This window comes from Monodon monoceros, unplaced genomic scaffold (assembly GCF_005190385.1).
Source record: "Monodon monoceros isolate NGI ecotype Baffin Bay Population unplaced genomic scaffold, NGI_Narwhal_1 Super_Scaffold_3, whole genome shotgun sequence".
Lineage (NCBI taxonomy): Eukaryota > Metazoa > Chordata > Mammalia > Artiodactyla > Monodontidae > Monodon > Monodon monoceros.
This window is the reverse complement of record NW_021703780.1, coordinates 63,695,714-63,709,030: the sequence shown is the minus strand read 5'-3', so window position 1 is coordinate 63,709,030 and position 13,317 is coordinate 63,695,714. Positions and strand designations below refer to the sequence as shown.

General features: G+C 41.6%; 1 protein-coding gene across 1 annotated transcript in view; it reads left to right on the top strand.

The window, feature by feature from the left end:
* Positions 1 to 13,317, top strand: part of PRKAR2A (protein kinase cAMP-dependent type II regulatory subunit alpha) — a 78,885-nt gene that overhangs the window by 29,441 nt on the left and 36,127 nt on the right. Inside the window, exon 2 of the mRNA XM_029243003.1 lies at positions 8,608 to 8,643. Coding sequence (XP_029098836.1) covers positions 8,608 to 8,643 — 36 coding nt within the window. The remainder of the gene's footprint in view (positions 1 to 8,607; positions 8,644 to 13,317) is intronic.

The following is a 13,317-nucleotide window of genomic DNA, read 5'->3' as shown; positions in this document are numbered from 1 at the left end:
GGCGTGCGGGTTTCCCTCTCTCTAGTTGTGGCATGCGAGCTCCAGGGCATGTGGGCTCTGTGGTTTGCGGGCCACAGGCTCTCTTGTTGAGGTGCCTGGGCTCTCTAGTTGTGGTGCCACGGGCTTAGTTGCCCCGCAGCATGTGGGTTCTTATTTCCTAGACCAGGGATCGAACCTGTGTCCCCTGCATCGGAAGGCGGATTCTTTACCACTGGACCACCAGAGAAGTCCCTGATGCATCTTGATTCTATGAGGAGAGGGCATGGAAACTCTGTGTTCAGGACCCTTCCAGACCTTGCCCTATGTGTATCTTCATTTGGCTAGTCCTGATTTGTATCCTTTCTAATAAAACTGTAATAATAAGTATAGTGCTTTCTAAAGTTCTGTGAGTTGTTCTAGCAAATCAAACCTGAGGAGTTGTGGGAACCTCTGAATTTGTAGCCAGTTGTTCAGAAATGTTGTTGGCCTGCGGACCACCAAAGTGCAACTGGAGTAAGGACAGCCTTGTTGGGAACCATGTCCTTGAACTATGGAATCTGATGCTACTCTGGGTCATTAGCATCAGAATTGTATTGAAGTTCACCAGTTGGTGTCAGAATAGTTTTATATTCCTGTTATAATTCAACTTAAATTGGTGGCCAAATGTGAGTTGATGAGATGATATACCCAAGAAAGGGGGCATGGCTTTTAGTCCTTTCCAGCCCAGGTAATAGGCAATCATTCATTTAGCCCATTTACATTTAGTGTCTGTGTATGACAAGGCCTGTACTAGACAAAAAGTGGTAGGAAATTCCCCATCCCTACAACTTAGGAGCTTTTTATGTGATGTAGTAGACACATGGGATTTTTGTGTGCTGTGACAGAGAAGGAATGCTCAGCCCTTGGAATGGCGCTGTCTTCTTTGACAGGACATTGGGGCTGGGTTAGAGATGGGTCTTCTAGGCAGTGTGTACTTTAGGACCAGAGAGATGTCCAGTGTACTAGTGTGGATGGGGACAGGGAGTTGTGAGTGCCAATGGTTGTTTCAGAATAAGTGACTGTGTTTACTGGCTGGAAGTATGTGTTAGGGCAGTGCTTTTGCAGAGTGGTAAATGCACCACCTGTATAAGAATTACCCTGTCCACCAAGGGGGGAAGGTGGCTGGGGGGTGGTGGTGGTGGGATGAATTGGGAGATTGGGATTGACATGTATACACTAATATGTATAAAATAGATAACTCGGGCTTCCCTGGTGGCGCAGTGGTTGAGAGTCCGCCTGCCGATGCAGGAGACATGGGTTCGTGCCCCGGTCCGGGAAGATCCCACATGCCACGGAGCGGCTGGGCCCGTGAGCCATGGCCACTGAGCCTGCACGTCCGGAGCCTGTGCTCTACAACGGGAGAAGCCACAACAGTGAGAGGCCCATGTACTGAAAAAAGAAAAGAATTACCCTGTTCACTGGTTCCCCCGTCCCCTTACAGAAATGCTCATTTTCTTTTCTAGTTTTTTTTTTATGATGGAAAATGTCGATTAGTGACACTAGTAAGATGAATAGTGTAATACCGCCCCCCATCTACTTATCCCCAACTCCATTAACTCATGGCTGGTGATTCAATTTATAGTGTTTGCTAATTTCTCTTTGGGAGTATTTACCCATTTATTTAATTACTATGCCAGTTTCAAGCTACCACACAATTTTACTGAACAAGGAGTTAGGGAAAGATTCTCAGAATCAGTTCTCCTGACCTGGGGCAAGGTGGCCCCAGCTCATGACTCTTTCCCACTCAAACTAGCTTCCTCTTACTTTTTTAAAAATTTATTTATTTAATTAATTTATTTTTGGCCGTGTTGAGTCTTTGTTGCTGCACACAGGCTTTCTCTAGTTGTGGTGAGCAGGGGCTACTCTTCGTTGCAGTGCACGGGCTTCTCATTGCGGTGGCTTCTCTTGTCGTGGAGCACGGGCTCTAGGCGTGCGGGCTTCAGTAGTTGTGGCACACGGGCTCAAGAGCACAGGCTCAGTAGTTGTGGCGCACGGGCTTAGTTGGTCCATGTCATGCGGGATCTTCCCGTACCAGGGATTGAACCCATGTCCCTTGCATTGGCAGGCGGATTCTTAACCACTGCACCACCAGGGAAGTCCCACACCTTCCTCCTTTTTAAAAAAATTTCAGAAATAATTCTATCCATAAGTATTTAGGTTTATATCTCTAAGGACTAGTTTTAAAAATATACCCACAAAACTTTTATTACATCTAAAATAATTAACAATAATTTCTTAGTATCAAATATTTGATTTGTGTTCAAACTTCTCCACACATCTCCAGATAGGTTCCAAGAATTACATTTGGCTGCTTTATCTCTTTAGTCTCTTTTAGTCTATAGGATCTTTCTTGATCTCTCTCTTTTTTCCTTTGAAGCTTATTTGTAGAATAAAGTTTATTTTGTAGATTTTTTTCACAATGTACAGTTTGCTGATTGCATCCCCATGATGTTTGCATCAAAGTTCCCCATCCCCTGTTCTTCCTCTAATTTCATAATTGGCACTAGAGCAGTGGCTTTCAAATGAGGTTCCAGGATCAATAACATCAGCGTCATCTGGGAAACTTATTAGAAATACAGATTCTTGGCTTCACTCCAGGCCTATTGAATCAGAAACTCTGAGGAAGGGGCCCTGTAGTCTTCTAAATGATTCTGATGCACCCTAAAGTTTGAGAACCACTGCTGTATAGGCTTGATCAGATTCAGGTTTGTCCCTCTTCCACCCCACTCCCTTACCCTCACCAGCTGTTTCATGGCTGTTGATGTGTTTTCCATTAGAAGGCACTTAAGACTGACTGGTCTCTCCTTTATGATGCTGATGTTCATGTTGATCATTGCCTAGGCTATATCCGTTATTTCACTGGGGTTGCAAATGGCATTGTTCTAATTGTATCATTCCTTCTTTTTTAAAAAAATATTTTATTTATTTATTTATTTATTTATTTGACTGTATTGGGTCTTAGTTGTGGCATGTAGGATCTTCATTGCAGCATGCGGGCTCTTTCATTGCAGCACGTGGGCTTCTCTCTAGTTGTGGCACACAGGCTCCAGAGTGTGTGGGCTCAGTAGTTGCAGTGCACAGGCTCTATTGTTGTGGGGTGCAGGCTCCAAGCGTGGGGCTCAGTAGTTGCAGCACGTGGGCTCTCTAGTTGAGGTACACAAGCTCAGTAGTAGTGGTGTGTGGGCTTAGTTGCCCCACAGCATGTGGGATCTTAGTTCCCTGACCAGGGATCGAACCCACGTACCCTGCATTGGAAGGCGGATTCTTAACCAATGGACCACTAGGGAAGTCCCTCTATCATTCCTTCTTCATGCATAAGCTGGAAAAACTTCCCCTCATTAACTCTTAGGTTACCCTGTGGAATAGTTTGTTCAGAAAAGGCAGGATAAACGATGAGTCTTTGCTTTTATCTACCTGTTTTCAGAATAAGTTCTCTAGCATCTGCCAAAGATGACAAATGAAGTCCTGTAACAAATCAGTGTAAATTTAAAGATTTAACTGTATTTGATGTTTTATCCATTGTCATTTTGTTCTTATTTGATGCTCATATTATCCTATCTTTGTGTCATGGGAACTTCTTCAGGTTTTCTCCTAATTCCTTTTGACATGATCGTAGCAGTCTTTTATAGTGTCCTTGATTTCTGGTAGAAGATTTTCTAGTCTTGTTACATGTTTAGCTCCAGACCAGGAATTAGCAATTTCTTCAAGGAGCGCTGTTTCTCTTCAGACAAAAATAGTAGAGATCGGGCTTCCCTGGTGGCGCAGTGGTTGAGAGTCCGCCTGCCGATGCAGGGGACTCGGGTTCGTGCCCTGGTCTGGGAGGATCCCACATGCCGCGGAGTGGCTGGGCCCGTGGGCCATGGCCGCTGAGCGTGCGCGTCCGGAGCCTGTGCTCCGCAGCGGGAGAGGCCACAGCAGTGAGAGGCCCGCGTACCGCAAAAAAAAAAAAAAAAAAAAAATAGTAGAGATCATAAAATGCATGGTAGGGCTGCTCTTTACTCCAGAGGTTAGTCATATTTCCAGTTTAAACTTAGGACTATAATGCTTTTACTCAACCTAATATATATCCTTTAATGCCAGAAATCCCAGTATTCAATAGCACAGTTACTCATTTTCTTTATCCCATAATGCCCACATAAGAGTCTCAGAATCGTAGACTAGCAGTATTATTTCTGAAAACTATTTCTTCAGTGCTTGTTATCTTTAGAGTATACCCTGCTAGGATATCCAATTAAAGTCATTTGAAATAGTTCTTTGTGTGATTCTCCTCCCAATTAAATATACAGTTAGTTTGCTTTATGTTTTGGGGATTTCTTTTTCAAATTTAATTTTATAATTATGTAAAATATTTACATGGTTCCAAAGTCAACCAAATAAGGTATATTCAGAGAAGCCTGGCTTCTACCCTTGTAGCTTCCATCTGATTCCCTCCGCTGTTGCAGTGATTTTCATCCTTGGGAGCTTTTAAAAAATACTGATGCTCAGACTCCACATCACATTGTAAAGCAACCATACTCCAAAAAAAATAATAATAAATAAATAAATTTAAAAAATAAAAAAAATTTAAAAAGAAAGAATAGCAGCATTCTTTCCCTCTTCTGACCCATAGAGAAAGCAGAATGAATTTGTGTGTGAAATCATGGTGGATTTTTTTTTTTGTCTTCTCTGTTTTCCTTCCCTTCCGTTCTCTGTCTTTTTTCTTAATTGTGAACCAACGAGTCCCATAGTTTATTGATTGGGTCTCAGAACCCTAAATGGGTTACTCGGTGCTTTTCTTGGACTTTTCTTGCATCATTGAGTGTTCCTCCTTTGACACCTTGCTTCTCCCTCATCTATGTTTCCGGGCACCATGGGACATTTACACTCTCCAAAAACTTTCTTGCCTTTGGGGCTTTCGTCAAGTTATTTCATCTGCCCAGAGATGCACTTTCACCCCCGCCTATGGAGGCTCAGCATAATTGCCACCCATTGGTGGCAGCCCTTCCTGGCAATCCCTTTGTTGTGATTAGCCACTCTAATGGGCCTGCCCTAACAGCTGCTTTGTAGTCCACCTTTGAGATTTACTGTGCTGTGCTATGTTTTACTATGCTGAGGTCCTCCAAACACAAGGCCCTCATTAATGCCCTGCTTCTGTTATTTGCCTCTGTACACAGCTGGTGTTGCTAACATCCTACCAGCCCAGCTTTAAGTTGAGTGTGCCTATTTGCCACAGCAGTTGTAGAATCTTGAGTCCTGAGCTTTGCCCTGCCCTAGCTGTGCTTGGATTATGTTCTCCGGGTTTGGTTTGGTTTGGGTTTAATATTTATTTATTTATTTGGTTGCGCCAGGTCTTAGTTGTGGCAGGTGGGCTCCTTAGTTGTGGCTTTCTGGCTCCTTAGTTGCAGCTCGAGGACTCCTTAGTTGCGGCATGTGGGCTCCTTAGTTGTGGCTTGCCGGATCCTTAGTTGTGGCATATGAACTCTTAGTTGTGGCATGCATGTGGGATCTAGTTCCCTGACGAGGGATCGAACCCGGGCCCCCTGCATTGGGAGGGTGGAGTCTTAACCACTGCGCCACTAGGGAAGTCCCTGTTCTCCAGGTTTTTGTGCCGTATTCTACCATGTTCATAGTGAAGATTCTATTGTCCATCATGTTCAGTTTAAAATAGGAGAGACTTTGGGAAATGTTTTCAAATTCTCCAGCATGTTCTTAATATTCACCACATAAAATATTCTACCTGCTCAAAGAACCATGTTTTAATTTCAGGGTATGTCAGCATTTATGAGTTCATTTAATCAGGAATAATGACTTTTAGTTTCCACTGAGATTGCATTTGTTAATATTTTTGAGGCACATGTTTTCAGATCAGGTAACCTAAATTTTAAGTCTTCCTATTCCCTATGTATTTGTTTATAATAGAAAAGGAGAGCATTTTAGGCATTGTTTTCTGCTGGAAGATTTTCTCATACTTACACTGGTTGAATACTTTGACCCACATAAACTCTGATGTGCTCTGTTTTGGGCTATTTAAGCAGTGGTGAAATTACAATAGATGGTCTCTGTCTGCTGTAGTCATTAATTACATTCTCTGTGCCTTGGCATTGTATCTTGCTCCAACTGCAGCTGTTTCCTCTGGCCCTGTGAAAGCTTCTAAGATGTGTACTAATTTAAAATGAAATAACACATAGATTTATCAGGCAGCATGTTTGTGTTTTTAATTACATTTTACACTGCAAGTCACTTTTTTTTTAAGTACTTTTGAACTCTTTCACAGAGGGAGTGCTTTAGGAATTTAAAAAATCATTTTGTCTTTTTTGCATGATATATGAAAGTATTGATTTTTTTTTTTCTTTTTTTGCGGTACGTGGGCCTCTCACCACTGCGGCCTCCCCCGTCGCAGAGCACAGGCTCCGGACGCCCGGGCCCAGCGGCCACGGCCCACGAGTCCAGCCGCTCCGCGGCATGCGGGATCCTCCCGGACCGGGGCACAAACCCGCGCCCCCTGCATCGGCAGGCGGACTCCCAACCACCGCGCCACCAGGGAAGCCCGAAAGTATTGATTTTAAGTTTGCATTTTAAAATTTTGATTCCTTCTTTTATGTCTTTGTTTTAAACATACTCTTCTTTCTTTATGATAGTTCTATAATCTTGATATCTCACCCTTTGAAGTATCCCCTGATAGCACCCATACTAAATTGTTTCACTGTGTACTTTATAATTTTAGGTTGTATACTAATGTTTAATGGGGTTTTAATTATGGAAATTCCATGAGGCCTGGGTTGAGGGTTTATGCTGGTGTACATTTCATGTGTCTGCCTGAGTGACAAGCACATGTGTTTCAGATGATCAAAGGAAACTCTCCCACATCTCTCAAGCTAGAAAGCAAGCTCCATGAAATCAGGGATCTTTGTTTTGTTTACTAATGTCTCCCAAATTGTCTACTGTAGTGCATGGCACATACTAGGTACTCTACCTATATTTGTTGAACTGAATCACTTCCTTTCCTGGTGGATGGATTAATTTTGACTAATCCACTTTTTATTGAAGAAGTAGTGACAGACTATTGTAGGTACTTTCAGGAACGCTAGGGTTTTCTTTTGACTATTTGCCTATTTGTTCCAGTAACATGACTTTGACCCTGTGCTGTGCAAAAAGATAATCCTAATCCTGTTAAGATGAATGAGGATTTGCCTCCTTCCTGGGTCTATGTTTGTTTCAGAGACCTCGCATTAGAGTTTGGCTCTCTGAGCCGTCTTCACTTTGTTTTTCACTAATCCTCAAATTTCTGTTTTTTGCAGGGTTATAAGGCATATTTTATATATTTTAAAAATAAAATTAATCAGATTAATGTTTGAAGGTGAAAAAAACCACCTTGTTTATTTTTTTTTATAACTTTGTTTTTGGCTGCATTGGGTCTTCGTTGCTGCTTGCGGGCTTTCTCTAGTTGCGGCGAGCGGGGGCTGCCCATCATTGCTGTGTGCGGGCTTCTCATTGTGGTGGCTTCTCTTGTTGCGGAGCATGGGCTCTACGCCCGTGGGCTTCAGTAGTTGTGGCACGCAGGCTTAGTAGTTGTGGCTCATGGGCTGCATGGGCTTAGTTGCTCTGCGGCATGTGGGATCTTCCCTGACCAGGGCTCGAACCCGTGTCCCCTGCATTGGCAGACAGATTCTTAACTGCTGTACCACCAGGGAAGTCCCTCCACCTTGTTTAAATGATATATAGTTCAGTGGTAAGAATTTAGATAACCATCAAACATAAGGAATGATAGGTGAAAAGTAGGAAAAATTAGCGAAACGACTTTTTTTTGTTGTTTTAACCTAAAAACATGATCAATTTTTCTGATTAATACAGTGACCGTGGGTGGAGAAAATCCACCTGTATTGAGGGAGAGTATAACTTCATGGTTAATTTTTTATTTTAGTGTAATACTCATTATTTTATTTTATTCTTTAAAAAATATTTATTTTTTAATTTATTTGGTTGCATCAGGTCTTAGTTGTGGCAGGCAGGCTCCTTAGTTGCAGTTCACCAGCTCCTTAGTTGTGGCATGTGGGCTCCTTAGTTGTGGCACGTGGGCATGCGAACTCCTAGTTGTGGCATGCATGTGGGATCTAGTTCCCTGACCAGGGATCAAACCTGGGCTCCCTGCATTGGGAGCGAGGAGTCTTATCCACTGCGCCACCAAGGAAGTCCCTCATTAAGTTATTTTAAAATGAAATGTAAAATGCAGGTCTAGCAGGTCTTGGGATTATCTTTAAAAGAAGAAAATTTAACTATTTGATATCATAAAATTACCAGTAAATTTAGTAGACTTCTTATTCATTTGGTGTGATACAAATTAGGTGGAACTTGGATGTCAACAGAAATAAAATTGCCACCCACGTTGAAGTTATAAAGAGCTTGTTTTCAAAGACATACATTATTCTTTATATTGTCTTTATGTGATCTTGTTGAACCACTGTCTCTGGTTGATTATGGAAGAATATGAATTGATCCACCACTTGGTATTGAGGTTCCTAGTTCTGTTGTCAAAGATCTTTGCAAAAAGGGAGGATAAAGATGGAGTCATGTGATACAATGATGACTAAACATTGCTTCTTTGTTTTGCAGTTCCAGTTCCTAACAGATTTGATCGGCGAGTATCAGGTATGTGTTCTTTTTCATAGCATACTACTGAAATGCTATTTTAAGATGGGATTATCGTAAATAAAAATAAAGTGATCTTTTTAATAAAAAGGTAAGTTGATAGCATTATAGAACATTATAAAAATTACCTGTGGTTCCTTCATTCTGTTTCATTTTAAGTTCTGAGTATATATGTATTTGTTTTTATATTATTATAATCAGTTTGTCTCATTTATGTCATTAATATTTTTCCATGTTCATAATTATGGCTTCTAAAAACAACTTTTCATATTACTTCTTCTGGCATTTTATATTATGCTTGCCATTAGCTTCTTGCTTACATTGTTGAGCCACTTAAATTACTTCCTCAGTAATAGTGCTGGAAGTAGCATTCTCTGGTCAGAGACTGAGCGTTGCCTTGGCTTTTTCTGTGTATTGCTTACTAGAGATAGTCTACAAAATAGGCTACAGGGAGAAAGACACCCTGCAAAGACCTCTTTTCCACTACCATCTCACTAACATAGGCAGTGCCTACTCCTTTCATTTATTTTTTTTAATATATTTTTATATTGTTGACTTACAAACATACTCCTTTAATTTAGATGTAAGATATACCTCAAATTGTTTTATTTGGGATTCGTTTGATTATTAACCAAAAATGAACATTTTCCAAATATGGGAAATCTATTTTATTTTCTTGTATGGGACTAGTTTGATGATATTTTTCCCTTTTATCTGTTGTGCTCGAGATTATTTTTTATAAGTGTGAATAAATTTCTATCATGATTTTTAATTAATTTATTGATTGATTGATTGACTTTTGGCTATGTTGGGTCTTCGTTGCTGTGTGCGGGCTTTCTCTAGTTGAGGAGAGCGGGGGCTACTCTTCATTGCGGTGTGCAGGCTTCTCATTGTGGTGGCTTCTCTTGTTGCGGAGCACGGGCTCTAGGTGCGCAGGCGTCAGTAGTTGTGGCACGAAGGCTCAGTAGTTGTGGCTTACGGGCTCTAGAGCTCAGGCTCAGTAGTTGTGGCATGTGGGCTTAGTTGCTCCACGGTGTGTGGGATCTTCCCGGACCAGGGCTCAAACCCATGTCCCCTGCATTGGCAGGCAGATTCTTAACCACTGCGCCACCAGGGAAGCCCCTATCATGATTTTTAACCTTTTGAAATTTTTAATACAAAATTTTCCAGGTTGGTGTGCTACTTATTTTAATTTTGCTGTTTTTTATTGACTCAAAAATTTTGATCTGTGACTGGTACCTTGAACACTACCTGGCACAGAGCAGGTACTCAGTAAATATTTATTGACTATGTACATCTCTTTTTTTTTCATGATTATTCCTAAGCTGAGAAGGTCCCCATTTTTTCATAGAGCTGATAAATATGTTTTCTGAAAGTTTTTCTTATAAGATGCTTGACTTTTAGATACATGTGGAGTTTATTTGATTGTACAGTTGGGATGTTTATGTGTTTCAAAATTGCTATGCGAGCTGTGTCACATCATTCTTTCATATCCCCTTGTTCTGGGAAGGTTTCTTGACTTTAAATTGTCATATGACCTAACATCTGATAAGGCTTAGAATCTCTTTCCTATCCCTCAATCATTTTCTTTGAGAAAATCTGCTCATTTATGTTTTCAGAAAGTTTTTGGTAAGGTTGTACACCAAAGTCTGTTGAAAGGAGTTTGAAGAATGTGTTGTTACTTATAGAAAGTCATTTACAGACAGGACTTCCCTGGTGGTCCAGTGGTTAGGACTCTGCACTTCCATTGCAGGGGGCACGGGTTTGATCCCTAGTTGGGGGGGGGGGTCCCAACATGCCGTGAGGTGCAGCCAAAAAAGAAAAAAAAAAGTCTTACAGAGAGGAAATAGAATAGAAATTGAGGCTAGTATGAGACCCATGAGCTACTATCTCCCATTTCTGTTCATCCCTGCACCCCTTTTTACCCAAAGATTAGTAATAGCTCTTGACATCTGTGGGACAGGCCTGGGGAATGGAGAGTGCAGTGACATCTCCTCCAGAGGTCACAGACGGTCACAGATGAATTGCTGCGCAGCCTTTCCGTCAATGTGGTTCAGTCCTTGAACTCTACGGAGGACTCAGACGAGTACTGGGTATTATCCCTACCCTTAGCTTTTACAATCTTACTGAAGAGTTAAAACTTTTTAATATCATTCAAATGTTAAGTGAAAAAAAGGGATTCTTAATAGAGTCCAAAATGATTATTCAGGAGAGCAAATAGCTTGTTAGCAATAGCTAACATTTTTTGAGTGCAGGCTGTGTGCTAGGTGCACATTTTTAAGGTCTTTCTAAATGCCTGCCTTGTATTGTTGAATATAATCCTCAGACTAACACTGAGATACATGCTATGATTATCCCATTGTATGGATAGGGAAACTTGGGGGCAAAGCAGAGGTTAAGTAACTTGCAACAGTTGAGGTGATAAAGTGCCCACAGGTAGCATGGTTCCTAAGTACTACCCTTAGCATCCCTATGTACCCTTTCTTATACCCTCTGGAACTCTTGGTCAGTCTTCAGCTAAATCCGTAAACTCAGAGAGAACAGAGCCTGGTGTCTGAGTGCAGTCTTCATCTTCCTGATCTAGCTGAAACTTGGCCTGCCCTGCAGGCTTTTCAAATGGCTCATTTCTCGTTGACCTTCCTTGTAACACTGACAGGAGGTGGGTGAATATATCTACTGTTCCTCATTGCTGCTTCCAGGCCATTCTGTCTCCCTCCTCCCTAAAACCCTCGACTTCAAACCTCACATTATATTCTACCAGCCACTGCCCCTCCTTGTTTTTGTCCTCTAATAACCCCCAGGTTGTTCCTTCTTATTTCCACATAGATAATCCTTCCAGTCTGGTCCTTCCATTCCTTGACCTCCTCTTCTCCAAGGTTCTTGTCTTCCACCCTACTTCAGCCACTCATTTCCATGGTTGTATTGTGGTAGGACCAGCATTACAACTCTTCATATTCTCAATCAGTGATCCCAGTCTCCCACCACTGCCTGCTGTCTTCTAACAGCTCCTTTGCTGTCCCACTCCAGCTCTCAGAACTCATTGATCCTGTCTCCTTTTCACTTTCTCGCTTCCTCTTTACTAACCTTAAATTTCTTGATCAGTGATTATAACCACTCCCTGGCACCTTCCCTCAATTCACTTTTCCCTTTCTATTTTCTTGGCTAAACCACACTGTGGTTTAACCCAATTCTCCACTTATTGTGTCTGCACCACAGCTGTACTTGGTTGAGGGAAAATATGCAGCCCTGTTGACTGATCTTATTTCAGTTCATGATCATTAACTTCTAGTAGGCTCTTGATGGCAGCAGTCATACTGTGTTTCTATACTTCTTTCACGTCCCTGTTCTCCTAGGTAATAAGTCTTTCGTTTCTTCTCTCTCTCCAAACCTCCAACACCTCCTCCCCCATCCTCATTCCTGTCAGATAATCTTCCTCTCAATTTAACTAAGGAAACAGAAGTAACAGAAGAGAATTTCCTTAGGCTCCCACCCCATCTATCCTTCTTAATCTGCCTGTGAGTCCAGTTGTCCACCTGTGCACTAGATCTCAACCCTTCATCCTTCCAGCAGTTACCTGTTCTTTATCCTGCATACTCTTTATTCTTCAACTGGATTATTTTTCTCAGCAAAGAAACATATCATTGGCTCTCCATTCTTAAAAATAAACTTTAAAAAATCACTCTTCCCTCTCTAGCTACCACCCTTTCTCTCTCCATATCTTTATAGCAAAACCCCTTGAAAGAATTGTCCATATTTCTAGTTTCTCTTCTATTCTCTCTTGAGCCCATTCTAGTCAGACTTTTGCTCCCATATCTCACCAAAGCTACTTTGTGTATTGCTCACTCACATTCTTCAGAAGGAAGGAACAAAGGAAGGATTGAGGAATCAGGAAGAGAAATTACTGGAGGCAGAAATAAAATCAAGAAACACTTCTTGGAGGGAGGCAGAAATTGTACTGGAAGTTGAAAAGCATGGTTACTATTTGGCCAGTACCAAGAAAGATGCGTTCTAGGTGGAAGAATGTCTTAAGAACTTGAAGGGGGATAAACTGGAACTGGCTGCTCTGGCTGTAGGAGAGGAGATAAAATAAAATTGGAAAGATAGTTGGGGAATGGGCTCCTGATGCGATCCAAGGATTTCAGCTAAAACTAGTTGTGTGAGGACATGTGCTGTGTCAAACACTGCAGAAGAGACTTCAACAATTCAGGGTGTCTGACTGAATAATAATCTGGAAAGTAAAGCAGCATAGGGGAGCTAACAGTTGTTGAGTGTCTCCTGTGAGCCCGGCCCTATGTTTAAATGTCGCCTCCTATTATTAACCCTTTAACATGGTTCTAGTATTGTTATCCCCTCTTAGCGTTGAAGAGACCAAGGACTGGGGACATAGAGAAATAGTGAGTGAGCAACAGATGGACCTAAGCTCAGACTCCAGTGAGTGTAGCTTCATAGATGAGCTTTTCCTCTCCTTGATGCTGCCTCTCCCTTGCAAATCACTGGAATTGAAAATCTGTACCTTCCAAATCCTTCTAGCAGAACAGTCCCTCTACATCAAGTGATAAATGCATCAAATGAAGACAGTCCATAAATTCCTTAAACGCAGTTTTCTTTAAATAGTTCTAAATTAGTGTTAACTATCTTTCAGTTTAAAATGTTAGTGTGATTCTGTTCATTTAA